Consider the following 21,713-nt stretch of genomic DNA (forward strand, 5'->3'; position numbering starts at 1 on the left):
TTCGCTGTAATGAATGGAAGAAACCTAGCTGTTTTTGAAATCTCAATGTCTTATGTTGTGTCAAGTGGCTCATGTTTTTTATTCTTTAATGAATATGATAGTAAGATAAATAAGAGTGGCTGGTTGGAGTTTTTATTTTCCGTAAGAATTTCCCTGTATTTCTACACGGCTATGTTCTTATTATGTCACTTTTTGATACAAAAGCAATAACTTGTAACTTTCAGCCCTACTAGTGCTGAATGAAAGTCGTGTCAGCAAAATTATTTTTGTTTGGCAGTAAAGACGCCACAATAGCTGCACATAAATTTTGTTGTTAAATGTTGTATTAATTTTAATTCTAGGTGTGAAAGTCTTGCTGAAATTATTTGGATGAATAGGCAACAAATAAAAGAAGCCGACAGGTTAAAGCAGAAGTTTGACTTTGATCCACCTGTGGTTTCTGAGAGACTGCTTCATCTGAACACAGTCATTACACAGCTTTTATCATCTTTAGTCACAAGGTAAAATATACTGGTACAGTCATTATCCAACATTGCTTACATACCATGCTGTTGAAGTTGAGACTAAAGACTTTGTTTAGTAATTATATGCTTATGTGCCCAATAATTGTTTTCAACTTGAAGAGAAAGAGGAATTATGGCAGTTCTGTAAGTTATGTAATTGTGGAGGTAGGGCATTCTGAACACTGAGGCACTTTGATAATGTAAATGGTTACTTGCAGTTGGAAGCCAAATGAAGCAACCTGTGGATATTTTACAATCTATCGTTTATTACTCTTTGTTTTTAAGTCACTTTAATCACACGTTGTTATTTGTGTGTTATTCATGCTTTCACTTATTTTTTGTAGTGCTTCAGTTGTTGTTCACTATATAACTGCATGAAAAAACAATGTTCCATAAGGTTTCCACTGGTTCCTACATCTTCACATTTTGTATTTAATGTACACTTCTAATTAGTCTTTTAATTGGTTTTTTCTTTTGGTTGCCTGGCTAACAACTGCACTGTCATTCGTGACTTTGCAGTAATAGTGTGTGAAACATTTTGTAGCTAATGGAAGAATGCATAAAATTTGTCTCTGGCCAGCGACAGTGGATAGTGGGAAGGCAGTGTTGTTTGATTTTGCCGTGAGAGAAGTTGTGAATGGACTGTCAGTGAGAGACATTGTCTGTCTACTTGTATTGACAGTCTATAGTTTTGGAATGCTATCTGCTTTATTGTTAATATAATTAGGATGAGTTTCTGCATGAAGATCACAAAAAAAACTTAAACTTTTAATGTGAAATGTGTGTTTGAATCTAGTAGCTTACTACAGTATGCAGACTTATGTGAACTTTCTTCAGACTTTATTTCAATACAAATATGAAGTAATTGTGAACATGATATTGCAGTGCCTGTGCTTTCCAAAGCATGATGTAATGTTTTGTGTCTGATGGAACATATCATTCTTCTGAACGGCACAGGTATGGCAATATCGTATTTATCTAACGATACCAGGCAAGCAATTTTCAGTTAAAATATCTCCCCTGTACAGGAGTATACATAATGGATGTATGAGTGCAGGTTGTAGACGCATGGTTGATAGCATATAGAAATTTGGGTCTGGCCGTGAGGTGCACTTGGGTAACCTAATAATAAGGCGACCTCTCGCGATAAGCAGTAAACATGGATTTAAGTCCCAATCCGGCAGAAATTTTCATTGCCATTATTCCATTATGCAGCTGATGGTTGTCCATATTCGTGATTGTGGATACATTTCATGTATAATTGTGATGTTTCTTATCTTAATTATCACTTCTGTCCATTTTAACCTTTACTTCTTATATCATTGTCCTTGAATGAACATTGTCATTAGTATAAAGGAAATAGAAGTATTAGTGTCTGAGATGTCTCCAGACACTTCTTCGGTGTGAAATCTCATTGGGTGGAATAGAATTGTCTTCAGTGATGAATCCCACTTCAAATTGAGCCCAGATGACCAGCGCAGACATGTATGGAGATGCCCTGGACAGTGGTGGAATGCCTGATTGGTGCCTGCGATGTGGCCCAACAACCAGGAGTAATGGTCTGTTGTGCCATTTCTTTCCATAGCAGGACCACTTTGGTTGCCATCCACAGCACCTTCACATCACAGCAGTATGTTGATGATATTGTATGCCCCATTTTGTTACCTTCCATGGCAAACCATCCCGGGCTTGCATTTCAGCAAGATAATGCCCACTTACATACAACAAGAGTTTCTATTTCGTGGCTCCGTATGTACACACCCTATCTTTGCCAGCGAGGCCGCTGGATCTCTCCATAGTTGAGAATATTTGTAGAATTATGGGCAGAGCCCTGCAACCAGCTCATGATTTTGATAATCTAATGCACCATTTGGACAGAATTTGGCATCCTACAACTCTGTCAGTCAATGCTGAGTCAAATAACTGATTGCATAAGGGCCAGGCATAGACCAGTGTATTATTGATTTGGACAATTTGTGAAGCTCTTGAATATATCATCCAATTTTTTCTGAAATAGTAATAATTTGTTTGTCTGTATTTCCACCTCGTTCGGATAATTTCTTTGTGGTGAGTCATTTTATTTGTCTTAGAGTGTACATATGGCATTTGATGATGAACACATTTTAGTCTGTCTGCCACTTGACCTAATCACTGCTTCGTAAGCCAGTCTCTTAAAAATCTCCTCTGCATGTGAGCTTTCTGGAAAAGTGATAGTTATTAGATGCTGTGTTGGAATAGTGCTTGCCACATGGAAATCTACTTCATGTTGTATTGCTTTACCATAGAACATTGTTGATTAGACATTTCTAGAGTATTTTTATGTGGTGTTAGTCTATGATGTGGGCAGTTATATGGAGGATAAAATTTCAAGAAGTACTGCCCTCAGATTTTTGACGTTTTTACATATACAAGTGAAACATGCTAAATTGTATGACGTTTGTTAAAACCCATTTATGTTATTAAAAACCACCAGTTTCATATTATTTGTCACCTTATCATTTATGTCAAATTTCCATTTTCTGATGAATAACGGTATTAAAGAGAATGTAAAGTTGCATTTGCTATTCACATTTCAATGCTGCCTTCTCTATTAGAAAAAAAGAGGTTAAATAATCTAGACATGGTGTACCTATAATCTGAAATTTCACTTACTTTACCAATGAAAGAGCCCCTTACATAAAATTGTTACATTACTTTGTTTGTTCAAACTCTGGTACTTTAATGTTGATTTAAGTAGCTGAATAATCAAAATAATCTCTTTGAACAATGGTAATTCTTAGTTTTGTACTGTATTTTCTCCTCATCTCTTACTTTGTGCATTAACTGGAACAAAACTTCCAAACTGCATCTATCATTAAGTCACCTGTCACTTCATTGTTTTCTACCTGCAAATTACTTATCTACATAATTTTCTCATTTAATTATCCCCCCCCCCCCCCCTCGTATGCTGCGAAGTTTGCGTGATTAGTGTCATATCCCCAATCTGCATATAAATGTTACCCTTTTTACCTGGAATGCTCCTTTTTTATTTGAAATCACTGCATACAATTAATGAGATGTTACAGTAACACCCTTAAATCTGATTGCACTATTAGCTTTTGGTGATACACAGTTTATATCTGAATGGAGAAAAAAGTTGGTGGAAAAACTGATTCAGGACTAACTGGAGAAAGTGCTGAAGAATACACAGCGAGACACTACATTTGTGCATTATTACTGAATTGTCAGCAAACAAGGAGATTCTGTTGTGGAAGTCTTGATTACTGATGCTGATGGCAGAAAACATGCTTGTAATTTACATGATGTAGCATGTTTGCTGTCTATATCCTTTAGGGATTAAGGTTGTTGATAAAGCCAACAAAGGAACTTAACCAGAAGGTGCACACTGTCTGTTATGCATTGTGGATTAATTTGTATGTGGGGCTGATGTAGTTTGTGTTGGAAAGGTGCTTTGGACAAGTTTGTTTTCAACCAACCATTTGGAAATGTATTGAGAAGGGCCCCAGGTTAGACCATACACAGCGTACTCATTTCAATGTATTTCTATATGAGAACACAAATTAAATAACAAATTAGAAAGTACTGGGATTGTCCTTGTATGCAGGAGCGCTTAATAAATGTGTATATAATGTCGAAGGCAGATTCATATTGTTAGATTGAAAATGTGTTACAGTGGGAGAAGTGTGAGCATTGAATAAAGAATGTGTTTGTGACTCCTAAAAATGTAGAGGTACGCATACCAAATGAGTAAGGATATGTCATTGTAACATTTAGCTTCTCTGATTGGTACAATTATTAATGTCTACATTATAATATAATTGACAGACATATAGTTCTTATTTGCCTTCTTTTCAAAAAGATATTTTATTTTTCAGCACATTCATAATAGAGAAACAACCACCACAAGTTATGAAGACAAACACACGTTTTACTTCTACAGTAAGGCTCCTTGTTGGAGGAAAGCTGAATGTCCATATGACCCCACCTCAGGTATGACTAGCACCGCATATGCATCAATGTGTTTGTTTGTTGCTTTGTAACAGTGGATCGTTCCTTGCACCTTTGCTTATTATATTTCTACAAACAGACCAAAAAATCTCATTTGTGTTGGCTGTAACACTGTCATTTGGCTTTTAAGCAGTTTCAGTAATTCATACCTAATTCTTAAGAATAGTTTTGAGAATGGTCTTTCTGTGTCACATCAAAATATTTTATCAATAGTCTTAGTTGAAGTTCTGTGTAAAGATTCTCAATGCCGTATTGCGTTGTAATTGATATAGTAGCTCACAAGGAGAGATCCTCAGCAGTGCGATAGACTTTTTGCAACTATCTATACGGTGACACAGGTCAAGATCCCAGGTATCAATCACTTTAGCCATTCACCCTTGTGAGCCCTCATTTACGAATAACTGATGAAAAAAAAATGTATAGAAACTTCGTGTGACACTCAGTATTGTTGCGTGGAAAAGGTTTAGTTTTTTATTCTGATAGCTTGGTGTAATGAATAGGATACTTTGCATGCAGGAGGTTCTGGGGTCGAAACTCATCAGGTGCACATTTCTTTTAAATTTTTAAATCTTGATCAAAACTTCTTCATCATTTTTATTCAAATAATTAATTTAAATGCAATTTTTTAATTCCATTCCTTTGTCACATAATTTTAATCATAATATCAACTTTATTTGCTCTCATTGTTCTTTGTATCATTCTTTCTGCACTTGAAATTTTTGTCCATGTGTTTTTAATTGATTTTATGTATTAATTTTGATTTAATTTCTTTTGTTTTGTCGCTTTGTTTTTTTAGTCCATATTATTGTGTTTATTATATCTATTTCTCATTTTGCTTGAATTTTGTGTTACTTATAAACCCATCTTTTGTTTGACTTTTCACCTGTGGTTTTTTTGTCCATAATTCAGTAGATATTTAGGTCATATTTTACATATATGTATGATGATTATCTTGCAAAAAAAAAAAAAAAAAAAGCACATTGGGTAGCAAAAATACATTTCTCACCACCATTACACAAATATAAATAGATTATTTCATCTTTTGTTTTTTAACTAAAAGATCATGAATTTTCAAATACATGAACATTATAATAGGTAAATATAATTAAATTCATATTCACAAAAATTCTGCTTGGAAAAAAAGATAGAAAAAATTAAACAAATGAAAAATCTCAAATGGTGATTGAACTGATGTGACAAAGAAATAGAAATAAAAATTACATTTAAACCAATTAATTGAATAAAAATAATAATTGAAGTAATTTTGATAAAGATAAAAAAAAAGTATACCTGATGACATTCGAAGCCACGACCTGCAAGCAAAGCTGTTATCCTATCCATTATACCGCACAACTGGAATATATAATGCAAATTTTTTAATGCTATTGAGTATTACACAAAATTCTGAAATATTTTTCATGAGCTACTCGCAAATGAAGTCTTACCAGCCTGAATGGCTGCAATGTGTAACACCTGGGATCTTCATTTACATAACCATATAGATAGTTTCAAAAAGTTGTTTTGCGCCGTTGGGGACCTCTTCTTGACAGCAACATATGTGTTCTAATTATACATATATAAATATGATACTACACTTTATCACTTTATGTAATAGATATCCTGTCAGTTAGCTGTTACATTTCCTCTTTGGAATTTTCTCAGTAATTTAAATTTTTATTCCATACGCAGAAGACAGATTTGTTACAGCACTTGATGCTAGTATATTTGTGTGCGTCTCTGCATCTCTGCACAACTACTGCAAGACTCATGCACTTGACCTGCTTACTGTAGTCAAGCCTTGGTCTCCTCCTAGAATTCCTCCCTCCTTCCCTCAAGGACCCCCCCCCCCCCCCCGCCCAGTTTTCTCCATTACTAAATTAACTATTCCATGATGCCACAGGGAATGTCCATCAACCTAACCCTACTTTTAGTCAAGTTGTGTCATAAATGTATTTTCTCACCATTCAATTCTGTACCTCTCCATCATTTACCTAATCTATCCATTTAATCATCAGCAATCTTATGTATTGGTTCATTTCAAAAGCTACTATTGTCTTATTGAATTTACTGTTTATCATCCACATTTAACTTCCATAAAAGGCTGCACTCCTGACAAATACTTTCTGAAAATACTTCCTGACATTTAAATATATGTTATAGCGTAACATATTTCTCTCTTTCAGAAAAGATTTTTCTCATGATTGCTAGTCTGCATTTGATATCTTCTTTACTTTTACCACCATATCTTATCTTACTCTAAATAATGAACTTTCAGTGACATATTTCCAAATTAATTCTCTGAGCATCACCTAACTTACTTGGACTACTTCTTTGTTTTGTTGCTGCTGATGATAATCTTATAACAGTTTTTCAAGACACTATTCATTCCGTTGTTGGACTGATCTTCCAAGTCCATGACCGTTTACGACAGATTTACAATGTTACCAGCAAACCTCAAAGTTTTTCTTTCTTCTCCCTGAACTTTAATTTCCTTTCCAAGTTTCTCTTTCATTTGCTTTACTGTTTACTCAGTGTACAGGTTGAATAAAGTAGTCTACAACACGTATTTAACTACTGCCTCCCTTTTATGTCCTTCAATGGACTAACATTTGGGAGGATGTGTTTCAGATCCCATTCTACTCGTCCAGATTTAGTTTTTCCATGATTTACTTAAATTCTACAGGCAAATGCCAAAATAGTTCCTTTGAACAGGTTAAAGCCAATTTTCTTCTTCATCCTTTCTTGATTCGAGCTTCTATGCCATCACTAATGCTCATGCTGTCAATAGGATGTTAAACTCTAATCTTTCTTCTTCTATGTTCGTAATCTCTTATGACTGCAGTCTAGTTTCTGTACAAACTGTAGCTTTTTGCTCCCCTTTATATAATCTAATAAAACCATTGATGTAACTGGAACTGATAACTGTATGAGAAGTAAGAACATTTGACTCAATTTCATACATCATCATCATCGATGGTTTTGAGAGCCTGCAGCTGTCACTCATTATATAGTTTATGCAATACTGCACTAGTTAAATATTTTTTCATGCTTAGCACAACGCTTTTCGAGAACTTTTTCTCGTTGTCAAGTGCATATATGTGCATAAGCTTTTTGTGTGGTGTTGAAATATGTTATTCTGTGTCTCTTGCACTGTAGTTGTCCTTTTGAGGTTATCAGGTGTTGTGCCTCCTCAGTTATGTATAAAACCACATACATAACCTATCACTCACATTGTTGGTTTGTGTAACAACACCAAAAATACATACATAAATACTGCACTTTACATAGAGAATAAATTCTCAAAATATGTTTTTCTCAGCATGAAAAAAATATGTAACCGGTGCTGTGTTTAAACTAAAAACATTTGAATAACGCAAAGTGAATGACTGTGTCAACTAGCACTACAAGTGGCCAAATGCCAAAACACGCTAAATTGATTCTTTGTCGAAGATGTCACGTGATCACAACAATCATGAAACTGTTTTTGCGCATTAGGGACTGTCTGGAAATGGTTGTGATTGGTCATAATATCTTTATTTGAGCGAACCTAGCTGCTCCTATCAGCCATCACGCCAAGTAGAGCTTGGCAGCGGCAGGAGATACGGCAAGAATTGTTCCAACTTTTACACATTTACCGGTTCAAACCCGCCGAGTAGTGTGCCCTGGTGTCAAGAAACTTAAACACGTAATATTTGTAAACACTAATGGACAGCCAACATCATGCCAGCATCATTTTTTCTCCACAAACTCTATTTGATAATGCATAAACCGTGGGAAAATTATAAACATGTTATCACAAAGTCGGGTGTGCAAATTAACATTGTGGACGTAGGAAATTTGAGAGGAATGATACAAAATGTAATAAATGGTAGGAAAATGTTAATTCTGGGAACGTAAAAGCAGGGTTATATGTAATTGAGATAAAGAAATTATATCCTCTAGCCATTTTCAGTACAAATGTTTATAAGTTGCTGGCAGTTAAAATTGTAACACCAGGAAGGACAGCAAAAACTAAATTTTACTTATTGTGTATACACAGTATAGTAGGAAGAAGGCCTGATTACAATTGTAGGTGATTTGGGCATGTATAGGGCATGAAATTAAGTACACAGATCTGCTTGTGCTGGCAGCAACAGTGTTTCTAAACCAGCTGGGCATCAGGCTGAACTGAACTTAAATGATATAATGTAATTGTATAGATAAAAAAATCTACTCACCAAGTTGTGGCAGAACACAGGCATAAAAGGAGGTTATAATTAGGCAGACTTTCAGAGCCACAGGCAGAAGGGTTGAAGGGGAAGGAAGAGGGGCAAAGGAAAACATCTGGAGAGGTCTAGGGAAAGGGCTAAGTTCGGAAAAGTCACCCAGAACCGCAGATCAGGGGAGACTTACCGGATGGGATGAGTAGGAAAGATTGATTGTAGGGCTCTGCACCAGACAAGATTTGAAAACCTGTGAGCTTAAAAGTGAAAGACAGGGTAATATGAAAGATAGAGATGACTGCTAAAACATCATGTATGAGTTAATAAGAGTAAGAAGCTAAGGGCATTGTACATAACTGAGGCGTGACAGAGATGGCAAAAAGTTGATAGGTAAGAAAATGAAAGACGTAGAAAACTAAAACGGAGTGAAGAAAAGATAATTTACTGTGAAGAAATGCTGAGACAGAAGAAATTAATGTAAATTATGGCCAGGTGGGGGGTGAGAACCAAGGAAATGTTGTTGTGCTAGTTCACACCTGCGGAGTTCTGAGAAACTGGTGTCTGGGGACAGAATCCAGATGTTGAATCTGGTGAAACAGGCACCGAGGTCATGACTGTCATCTGGCAGTGTGTGCTCTTTCCTTCTGATCCCATCCGGTAAGTCCTCCCTGACCTATGGTTCTGAACTCTAGCTCTTTTCCTAGACTTTTCCAGACCTTTTCCTTCACTCACTTCCTTTCTCTTCAAACCTTCTACCTGAAGAATCATTATCTTCTATGAGTGTATTCTGCCGCTGATTGGTGAGTAGATTTTTTTGTCAGAGTTCATCAATCGTAGGGGGTGGTGAGTGATGGCATGCCATCTCTTGGTAACCCCTTGACCAGTTGTTTCCAGCGTGTGAGACTTCTGGAGAAAGTGATGTATCGAGGTAGGTCAAGACAGCTTGACAACAAAGGACATACTATGTGAACTGGAGATGATTGTATTGTGTGTATGGTGGCACCACATACCATCCAGCTAAGCACCAGTCCCATATGAAGATGACAAATGCAGTCTGGCAATGTTTGTTCTCCTCGGACCCTGCATTACAGATACACCCATCTTGATGTCGTATATAGAACAGAGATTTACTTGGGAATGTGTCGCAGTGCTGCTTCTGTGTCCACTGTTGTTGGACATTCCACTGCCTGTGCAACTGTCTGCTTCCACAACAATGACCACAGGAAGACTGTGGTGTTACAGCTGTCTCACTGTTCAAGTGGGTACTTATCTTACCGCAAACGAGTCAGTTTCCGGACTAAATCCTGCATGGTATTGACTATGGCCTTCCAAACTCCATCAATTCCACATTTACATGACAGCCATGGAATCCTGACCAATACAAGCAGCAATATCGCACAACAATAAACTGCAGTCTTGATACCCCACGATCCTGCTGCAGTCAAACCCCAATGCCTGCCGGCAGATGTTTCTTCTTTTAAGCCCATGTCATACGGAGTTAGATTTGCCGTAAGTTTGGTAGGTGGTGCGCTTGACTTCTGGCTTACAGGGAGGGGAGATGGCTAGCTCACATGACCAATTTCTCCTGTGGTGTAAGATTTAGCATGGAAGGCCGCAGGTTCGCTTGACAGTCTGAATGGTAATGTGCTCAAGCTGGCTGATCTGCAATCTTTCTCAAATGAATTTAAAGAAACTTTTCATTAAAAAAATCAGTTCTTGTGCATCTGGTAGCTTAATTTTTCAGCTTCATGATGAACTCTGCTTATCATTCTGTTAATTCTGAAATATGGTATGGTGTGATATGAAACTAATCTTCTTAGAGGTTGTCCTCTACCAGTTTTTGCATTCTGATGTAAATAATTCCTATCAATATTTTGCAACCATGACTTACTTATTAAACTGATGATTTGGTGATATTCAAAACTTTCAGCATGTGCCTTCTGGAGATCGGATGTATTACTTTCTTCTTGAAGTTGAGGATATTTCACCTGTCTCATATATCTCATGTACCTTTTGTAATAAGTTTTTAATGGTTGGTTCTTCCAAAATTGTTAACAATTGTGAGGGAAAGTCAACCATATCTGCCGCCTTGTCTTGCTTAGGTCCTCCATGGATGTATTACATTCTTATTGCAGTATCACATCCTTCCCCTCTCGTATGCATGAATTTTCTTTTCCATAATGTTGTCTTCGGCTGCTTTCCTTTGTGTAGCCATTTGATGCATTCATTCCCTCTTTTATACTTCCCTCCTTTGCTTGACACTGGCTTGCCACTTTAACTGTTAGTGGTCATACAGCTGCTTCTCTTTTCTCCAAAGTTTTCCTTTGTTTTTGTTTACTGGTACGCAGTATACATATTTCCTGTATTCGTGTGTGCTGTATAGTCTAGTGTTTCTACTCTAGCCTTTCTTGCTTTGCCAGTTTGCACCGTCTGTAAATTTATTTTTTAGATATTTTCTGGAATATTGTTCTAGGAAAACATTGATCGCAGGTATATCAATAAATTTTGCTAAAAAAGGTCTTGATCGCAAGACTATTTTACTTATTTTTTAGGCACCTGTGTTCCCTTTTGTCTACTTCATTTAGTACGTTTTTATGTTTCCACCTTTCATCAGTCAAATTTAAAGTCTCACGTAAATATCCAAGAATATGTAATAGGCAGTCTACCTTTGCTCAACTGTTCCTCTGCCACCTTCATTATTTCTTCCCTCAAAGATACCCACTCATCTTTTCTTGTATTTGTTTTGCGTATTTCAGTTAGTCATTCCCCAATGTTCTATTTTAAATTCTCAGTAAGCTCTTATTGTTGGAACTTGTCCAGGTCCCATATTCATCCTGTGGTATCTCCCATTTGCTTCCAAGTATATAATCTTTTGTTATAGTTTGAAACCAAATGTTTGCAATGATTAAATTATACTTTGTGCAAAATTGTGTGAGGTGGTTTCTCATTTCATTTGTTTCTGCTGTCCATATTGTTCTGCAATTTATCCTTCTCTTCTTTTTCCTGCAGCTGGCTCGCTTCATGTACTGAATAATTTCTTTTATGTTGTCAAACATTTTTTACAATCTCTTCATCATCTGCAGTTATTAGGCATATATATTTGTACTATTAGGGTGAGTTGTTGGGTTACTATAGTTTAGCTATCCGTATTTGTGTGTTGATCATGGCCAAAAATTCTGTTTGTCCTGCCATTACATTTCACAAGTTTCACCAACTTCAGCTTGCTCATTCCCTCTTCATGTTCTCTAATGTATCTGCATGACCAAAAGATTCTACACTCAGACCCATAGAATTTCATTTTCTGATGACGTCCTTCTGAATAGCCCCTGGCTGGAGATAAACATAATTGGAAGGGGAAAGGGGGGGGGGGTATTTTACCCTGTAGGAGGTCAACATTAGACTGTACAGTAGAGTTACATGTACTTGGTAAATTTAATTAATTTATTTATTTATTTATTTATTGTTCCGTGGGATCACATTTAGGAGAAGTCTCCATGGTCATGGAACGAGTCAATACATGAAATTATAACACGATTGTAGAAACAGATAAAATGAAATATAAGAAACATATTCAGGCGACAAGTCGTTAGTTTAAATAAAGAAAATCAAGAATGTAACACTGGAATTTGCTTAATTTTTTAGCTCTTCCAGGAGCTCCTCGACAGAATAGAAGGAGTGAGCCATGAGGAAACTCTTCAGTTTAGACTTAAAAGTATTTGGGCTACTGCTAAGATTTTTGAGTTCTTGTGGTAGCTTATTGAAAATGGATGCAGCAGAATACTGCACTCCTTTCTGCACAAGAGTCAAGGAAGTGCATTCCACATGCAGATTTGATTTCTGCCTAGTATTAACTGAGTGAAAGCTGCTAACTCTTGGGAATAAGCTAATATTGCTAACAACAAACGACATTAAAGAAAATACATACTGTGAGGGCAATGTCAAAATTCCCAGACTATTGAATAGGGGTCGACAAGAGGTTTTCGAACTTACACCATATATAGCTCGAACAGCCCGTTTTTGAGCCAAAAATACCCTTTTTGAATCAGAAGAATTACCCCAAAAAATAATACCATATGACATAAGCGTATGAAAATATGCGAAGTATACTACTTTTCGTGTTGAAATGTCACTTATTTCAGATACTGTTCTAATGGTAAATAAAGCGGCATTTAGTTTCTGAACAAGATCCTGAACATGAGCTTTCCACAACAGCTTACTATCTATCCGTACGCCTAGGAACTTGAACTGTTCCGTCTCGCTTATAACATGCCCATTCTGTCTGATTAAAATGTCAGTTCTTGTTGAATTGTGAGTTAGAAACTGTAAAAACTGAGTCTTACTGTGATTTAGCATCAAATTATTTTTCACAAGCCACGAACTTATATCATGAACTACATTATTTGAAAATGTTTCAATATTACACACAAGATCCTTCACTACCAAGGTGGTGTCATCAGCAAACAGAAATATTTTTGAATCACCTGTAATACTAGAAGGCATATCATTTATATAAACAAGAAACAGCAGTGGCCCCAGCACCGACCCCTGGGGAACGCCCCATTTAACAGTGCCCCATTGGGACTGAACATCATTACCACTCTCAATATTGCGGAGGATTACCTTCTGCTTTCTGTTCTTAAAGTAGGAGGCGAACCAATTGTAAGCTAATCCCCTTACTCCATAATGTTCCAACTTCTGCAGTAATATTTTGTGGTCAACACAGTCAAAAGCTTTCGTTAAATCAAAGAAAACACCTAACGTTCGCAACCTTTTATTTAATCCGTCCAAAACCTCACAGAGAAAAGAGACTATAGCATTTTCAGTTGTTAAGCCATTTCTAAAACCAAACTGTACATTTGACAACAAATTATGTGAATTTAAATGCTGCAGTAACCTTGTATATACAACCCTCTCGATAACTTTAGCAAACACCAATGGCATAGAAATAGGTCTATAATTGTCAACATTATCCCTGTCTCCCTTTTTATAAAGTGGCTTCACTACCGAGTACTTTAATCGGTCAGGAAACCGACCACTCCTAAAGGAAAAGTTACAGATATGGCTAAGTACTGAGCTAACATACGTGGAACAATACTTCAGTATTCTGCTAGATACCCCATCATATCCATGCGAGTTCTTGGTCTTTAGTGATTTAATTATTAACTCAATCTCCCTCTTGTCAGTATCATGGAGGAGCATTTCAGGTAACAGTCTCGGAACACTTTTTTCTAAGAGCGCTATATGATTCCCTGTTGGGACTAGGTTTCTATTTAGTTCACCTGCTATATTCAGAAAGTGATTATTAAATACTGTACATATATGCGACTTATCAGTAACATGGACATCCCCACTACGCACTGATTCTATATTCTCGACCTGTCTCTGTAGACCAGCCACTTCCTTTACGACTGACCATATGGTTTTAATTTCATCCTGAGACTTAGCTATTCTATCTGCATACCACATACTTTTTGCCTTCCTAATAACTTTTTTAAGCACCTTACAATACTGTTTGTAATGGGCTGCTGCATTTAGATTTTGACTGTTTCTAACGTTTTGATATAATTGCCACTTTGTTCTACAAGATATTCTTATATTCTTATCCCATTAGTCAGCCACCCAGGCTGCCTGTTTGTGCTAGTACCCTGTTTTGAACGTTCTAACGGAAAGCAACTTTCAAAGAGCACGAGAAAAGTCTTGAGGAAAGCATTATATTTATCGTCTACTGTATCAGCACTATAAACATCTTGCCACTCTTGTTCCTTGATAAGGTTTACAAAAGCTGCAATGGCTGCAGTTTCCCCTTGATTTCAGTTGAGTTCCAATACCAATACAATCATGGTAACCCCGTGTCCCTGATGTTATGAGGAGATACCAGTCAATCTTCCAGACTGTTGTCCCCTGTAATTACTGAAAATTCTGTTGCCCTTCTTCAGGAGCCATATGTCAGTCTTGCTGTATACAGGCACCCTTCTAATGCAATTACTCCTATGGTATGACTATCTTTGTCTTTAAGACACACCAGCCACCCCACTTTTTTAGGGATAGTGGCAAGTGAGTGGTTGTTTTGTGTACATAAAACCATGCAGTCACCCATTTCGTTCCCTGTTTGTCTTGAATATCAGATGGATTTGAGATATGTCTGCCTATTGCTGCTTGGTTGTAGTAAGCAATATTTCTTACATTGTGGTAAGTATCCCTTACTCAGTCAATAGATATACCTTTCTGTTCATGGGAAATACTGTGCATCATTACAACGAATCAAATCAATTTTTATACAAGTGTTCAAGTTAGGTTCATAAAGAAAAAAAGAATAGCTAGATATGCTCAAATATTTTTTGGGAGATTTGTAAGCAAAAATGAAGTCATCTGCGAGTTCACAAACTTCTCCTTAAGTGGATCCGGAATCGGATTTTGGGTTAAAAAAAAAAAAAAAAGATTTTCGTTTTATTGACGTATTATATTCCGCCAAGTTCCCTCTTTAAAATGACGTATCATACATAGCTCTAATAGAATTAACTATTTTATTTTTATGGATTTGTGAGATTGGGTATTGCGCATTAGTTATACATGTCTCTCATGGTTGACCATAAACTTTTTGGCAGTACATTTATATGACTTGAATTCAAATATCCCACTTTCCAGCGACTCTTTAGAAACTATTTGTCCGAAAATGTTTCCCCTCTGGTTTCCTCAAATTACTCTTTGACTTTGTGACGGGATTGTTTGTAAACAGTGTGCTATATGAAAGTTGTTGTTGTCGAGTTATTACATATTTAATGCTTCATTTTTCATAGTGAAAATGCTTAGAGGTAGAGCAAAGGTGTTTAAAAAGTGTGTGAACTGGCAAAAGAAAAGAAATGATGATTCATTAGCAAAGCAAAGCAGTTCATCATCATCACTGTTGGAAAATGAGAGTCCACTTACTACTGACTTGCCAAATGAACTTACTCCAAATGAAAACAGTGCTTCTCACAAAAAACTAGTAGATTTGGAAGAGAAATATAATTTACTTGATAAAGGGAAAGAAGTTTTTGAACTCATTGATACGAGTGTATTGTGCAAAGCTCTTGAAAACAGTGTGTGCTGCAAAAAATGTCAAGGAAACATTTCTCTGAAAGTAGAATCCCATGTTGGCCTGGCTGCCCAGTTTAACTTAATATGCAGTGTTTGTAAGTACAGCTGTAAGTTTACAAGTTCTGCTTCAGTAACTGTAAATAATGGATACAAGAAAACTGAACTTTATAGTGTAAATATTAGGTTAGTTTATGGATTGCGAGCAATTGGTAAGGGCAAAGCAGCTGGTGATATGCTATGTGGTGTTCTAAATCTTCCAAGTGTACCTCCAAAGTTTGATGGTTACAACTATGTACTAGGAGCTGCAGTTGAAGATGTAGCACAGAAGTCAATGCAATGAGCTGTGGAAGAAGTAGTGAAATAAAATGATGGCAATTGTGACCTCTCATAGCTTTTGATGGCACATGGCAAAAAAGGGGCCACACCTCCAAAAATGGTGTAACAGCAACTAGTGTTGACACTGGCAAGGTTATTGACGTTGCAATAATGTCTAAATACTGTAGATGCATAGACAGGAAAATGGTAGTAGTGGTGGCATGGAGGTTGCTGGGGTGAAAAAAATTTGTTGCCGCTCTTCAGAGTGGTATAATGTTAGCTATGTCAAGTATCTGGGAGATGGTGATTCTAAAACATTCAAAGAAGTTTTGGAAAGCAAATCATATGGGAACAGTGTAAATATAAGCAAACTTGGAAGTATAGGACATGTGCAGAAGAGAAAGGGAGCCAGGCTGAGAATGTTAAAATCAGTTCAGTTATGAAAGGGGAAAAAACTAGATGATGGGAAAGCCTTGCATGGCAAAGGAAGATTGACTGATTCCATAATAGACAACATTCAGAATTGCTATGGCCTTGCAATCAGGCAAAATACAGGCAATCTTGAAGAAATGAGGAAAGTCATATGGGCTTTGTATTTCCACACCACATCCACAGATGAGCATCCAGAACATGGTTTGTGCCCCAAAGGTGAAAAGAGCTGGTGTAAATACAATAGGGGGCTAGCAACTGGAGAGAAATACATTCACCACCACAGTCTACCATTAGCCATCATGGAAGAAGTAAAGCCCATTTTCAGAGATCTGGCTGACAGAAGTCTTCTGATGAAATGTCTTCATGGAAAAACGCAGAACCCCAATGAGTGCTTGAATAGTGTGATATGGCATCGTCTCCCAAACACAGTGTTTGTCGGAAAAATACACTACATTTTGGTATGTCTGATGATGCTGTGGCAACCTTCAATCTTGGGAATATAACTAAATGCCAGGTCCTTCAAAAGTTGAGTTTGCATGTTGGTTCCTGCACAGTACGTGCTATGTTGACTTTAGATCAGCACAGACTAAGGCATGTTGACAATATAATCAAGACATTAGTGAAATAAGCAAGACAGGTGCAGAGGGGTGCCACAAGAAGACTTGAAGATGATTATGAAGACTGTGAAGGGGGTATTAACTATGGATCAGGAATGTTTTAGTCGTCTTTCTCCGTTTCCCGTAAGTTTGCTTTTTACTTCTTCTAGAAACATTATCTCAGGTGTTGGTGAACCTAGAAGCCTGAAATTGATAAGACATAGTCACATGGGTTTCTTTTACACACGGAAACAACAATTTTTTAATTACTTGATTTACAAAAGACTTAGGGGTGATAATCTAGTAGAAAGTGATGGAAAAAATGTACTTAAAAATAAATGTAAAATATCTCTGTAAGAAAATACTTTGACAATAAACTGTTGTTTCAGTATTGTTATAATATATCAATGCACATACAGTAAAAATTTTATCTCTCTGTCTCCAATAGTTTGTGAGAAAATGTTGCCTATAGTAGGCATATTTTAACATTGCAGGGATAGGTGATTCCGTATCCCCTTAAGGCACTTTCTCTGTTTATAGGATGTTTTCATTATTCTTGACCTTGTGAACCTAAACAGCTGTGGGGAAGTGCATCTGAATCACTGAGAGAGTCTGTAGCCATGATGTACACTTCTTCCTGCTGATATTTTCCGTATAACTTATCCATGCATTATGAGTCTTAGAATATTGTACTTTTCTCCATGATGTGTTCTTCATTTTATTGTTCTTATTGATTCATTTTAGAACTTCATCATTGGTAATTCTTTGTGTCCTGGGTATTTTTAACACTCATAGATATACCCACATCTTGAATGGCTCAATCTTCTTCATTGTTGCCATATTAATTGCTCATGTCTTCATTATATACAAGAGTACTGGGATTACATAACATTTAATCATTTGGAATCTAAGTTGCAAGTTTAAAATACAGTTGGTGGAAAACATCTCATCTTAAAAAAGGCAACTCTAGCTTATTCAAGTCTGCTGTCAATTTCCTGGGTCAGGTCAAATTTACTATTGATTTAAGTGCTGAGATATTTATATTTTGATACTCTTTCAGTGAATATGGTGTTAATTATAATCCAAACAATAGTTAAATATGAATGTTGACAGAACACACACTTGTCTTACTCCTTGCATTTTCTTAATATCTTCTAATGTTTCTCTGTTGCAACTGATAATAGCAGTCTGTTGCCAGTAAAAGTTTTTAATTATTCGAATGTACTGCTGGCCTATTTCATTTTCATCCAATAGACTCCCAAAGTTATCATGTCTCATTTTTGTCAGAAGTGTTTTCATAATCGGTGAGCTCCAGCACTGCATCTTGATTCGTATGTAGGCATTTTTGTATCAAAATACTCAACTGCAAATAAGGCTTCTCTGGTTCCCATAGTGTTATGGATTCCAAACTGATTGCCACCCGGGGTCTGAGGCGCCTTGTCATGGTTCGCGTGGCTGCTCCCGTCGGAGGTTCGAGTGTGTGTGTGTTGCCTTAGCGTAAGTTGGCTTCAGTTAGATTAGGTAGTGTGTAAGCTTAGGAACCAATGATCTCAGCAGTTTGGTCCCATAGGACTTACCACAACTTTCCAATTTTTTTTTTCCCCAAACTGATTTTCACTTAAACGATTCTTAATCATTTAATCGCTGTTTAAATAAACGGAGCTGTTATGCTTAATTTATATCTCTCTAATGACTAGTTGTGTGTGATGTTTTATGCCAGTATAGGTGTCTTGCACCAATATAGTTAAGTGTAATCAGACATAAGTATAGAAACACCCAGAAATCTGTGAAATTAATGTTAACTGAAGTGTGTGATTAATGTTGAAAAGTGGGAAACAACTAACAGTTTATATGTGCTGCTTCAGTTTCCCCCCCCACCCCAATGTTCCCCCTGTCTTGTGGTATTTCACTTAGTGCATGTTTTGGCAGATTGTAATTTTATAAACCCAAAAGTGAATTATTTGTTCTTACTGTGAGTCCCTCAAATACCACAAAATAACATTAAACAAACTTATACCCACACATGATGATACCACAAACCAAGCAGTTAGAAGAAAAAAAAATGGAGCATGGAGAAAGTGGTGGAAAACTAAAAATGACGAGGACCATAAAACATATATAGAGGAAAAGAAGTGGTGCAAAGAAATAGTGGAAACAGCAAAGAAATGGGCTAAAAAAACGGGAACTTGAAGATGTGAAGAGGAATAAGGAAATGTTCTATAAAATGATGAAAAATAAAAGGAAGGCATCTGAAGTATCAGTAGAGATGGAAACAGAGGATGGCACTGTGATTGGAGATCCAGGGAATATAAAAGATCTCTGCAAAGAACATTTTAAGAAACTGTTAAATGCTGAGAAGCAAGTACACGAGGAGACAATAAATAATGGAGAAATTGGGAAGCAGAATTAGGACAAATTACACGGGAAGAAATAGAAATAGCTGTGAAGAAGATGAATTGGGAGGGGGGAGCCTCAGGACCTGATGAAGTATTAGTGGACATGATAAGAGCAGCTGGTCCGGTGGGAATGCAGTGGCTGTATAGAGTACTATAAAGTGTGTGGAGAAATAGTACAATACCTGATGATTGGAGAAGAGGAGACATTGTTCTCATCTTCAAAAAAGGCAATAATAGACTGTAAAAACTACAGAGGAATAACCCTTATGAGTCATACAGCCAAGATTTTTGAAAGAGTTTTACTAAATCAAATAAGTGAAAAGATAGAAAAGGAGCTGAGTGAAGACCAGCATGGATTTAGGAAAGGAAGAAGCACAGTCAACCTGATATTTTCTATCCATCAACTGATGGGAAAAAGTTGGGAGTATAACAGAAGGGCGATAATAGTTTTTATAGACATAGAAAAGGCATATGACTCAGTTAACAGGGAAAGAGTCTGGGAAGAAATGAAGAAGACACATTAATGTTATAAAGACAATGTACAGAGGACACACTTGTAGAATTAGAACACCATTGGGAACTTTGAATACTTCGAAATAAGACAAGGACTTAAACAAGGAAGTATTCTATCTCCTGCACTTTTTAATGTTGTGATGGACGGAATGAATAGGCAGTTAAAGATATAGTAACAGAAAAAGACAAAAAGATGATTTCTGCATATGATATGGTAATATGGAGAGATAAAGAGGTAGCTGTACAGTTTTAACTTGATGCGTGCAAGGAAATAATGAAAAAATATGGGTTAGGAATAAAGATAAGAGTGAAGTAATGGTATTTGGAAGAGACAAAGGGATCAACGGAAATATTACTTTGAATGGAGAACCCCTCAAAGTGGTAGACAGTTCCACTTATGTAGGGAGTGAAATATCTAGTGATGGAAAAATAACCAATGAAATTAATAGGAGGTTACAGAAGGGAGGCAATTTCTACGAAACAATAAAACACCTAATTTGGAATAAGGAAGTTTCAGAAAAAGCAAAACTCCTTATGCATAAGAGTTATTACTTCCCAGTTGTCACCTATGGACGATGACAGAAAGGGACTCGAGACTCTAGCAGACTGCAAGCAGGGGAAATGAAATTTCTCAGAGCAGTTAAGGGGGGGGGGGGGAGAATGGACAGAGTAAGGAATGTAGGTATTAGAAAGGACCGTAAACAAAAAAAGTATGAGAGAAGAAATTGGAAAAAAGATATTAAGATGGTACGGGCATGTTAAGAGGATGTGTGGGTAGAGACTCCCCAAAATTATGGAAGAACTAAAGATGGGTGGAAAAAGACCTAGAGGGCACTCAGGAACACAGTGGAAAACGGGAGTGAGAATATCTGTAGAAAGGAGAGCTGTGACCCATCAGAAAGTGGAGGAAGAAAAGTGGTGGGAGGACCGGGCCAAATGGAGAGGACTCGTCAGCACCCAGACCTGGCAGTAGCTGGAGCAGGATCAGGATATAGATAGATAGATAGATAGATAGATAGATGGATGGATACCCACACATCTTGTATTAAAATCACAAGCAGTGACTTTGTAGATATCAGTCTTAAATCTAAAAACTATGACACATTTCATAGTAAGTTATATTGATTGACAAATAGGCTTTGAGTGTAAGTAAAAAATGTATCATGAATGTTAACCCTTTGAATACCTGTAATACTAATGCAGGACACTACCGTTCACACTAAAAATAATTTTGAATTATCTGAAATATAGTCATTTTAAAGTTCCTCTCTCTTTCATATCCAGTTTTATTCTCATCAGTGTCAATTTATTGCATTGAACATTGTTTTTCCTCAGTCAGTTCCAGTTTCTATTAGCAATTATCTTCCACAGTGTGCTTTCCTGTGAGCTTTTATTAACTTCAGGTTCTTAAATTATTATTTGTCCACCAAATATCTTTCTCAATTGTATTTGGTAAGAATGAAATTGAAATCCATGTTTAGTCATCCTGATTCAGGTACTCTATGGTTTTATAAATAATAAGCAAATGCCAAGATGATTCCTTCAACAGATCCACAGCTGATTCCACCCCCACCCTTCCTCCTCTCCCATTCTTCTGTAATCCAAGCATGTACTCCATCTGTAATGCTCTTAACTGGATTGGGATACTAAACTCTATCCCTTCTTCCTTAT

At 36.7% G+C, this 21,713-nt stretch overlaps 1 protein-coding gene across 5 annotated transcripts in view; it reads left to right on the forward strand.

The window, feature by feature from the left end:
- Nucleotides 1-21,713, forward strand: part of LOC126259950 (signal transducer and activator of transcription 5B) — a 147,776-nt gene that overhangs the window by 30,161 nt on the left and 95,902 nt on the right. For all 5 annotated transcript variants that reach the window (XM_049957057.1, XM_049957054.1, XM_049957055.1 and 2 more), the window contains 2 exons: nucleotides 342-500; nucleotides 4,379-4,493. In XM_049957057.1, the coding sequence (XP_049813014.1) occupies nucleotides 342-500; nucleotides 4,379-4,493 (274 nt within the window). The remainder of the gene's footprint in view (nucleotides 1-341; nucleotides 501-4,378; nucleotides 4,494-21,713) is intronic.

Source organism: Schistocerca nitens, chromosome 5 (assembly GCF_023898315.1).
Source record: "Schistocerca nitens isolate TAMUIC-IGC-003100 chromosome 5, iqSchNite1.1, whole genome shotgun sequence".
NCBI lineage: Eukaryota > Metazoa > Arthropoda > Insecta > Orthoptera > Acrididae > Schistocerca > Schistocerca nitens.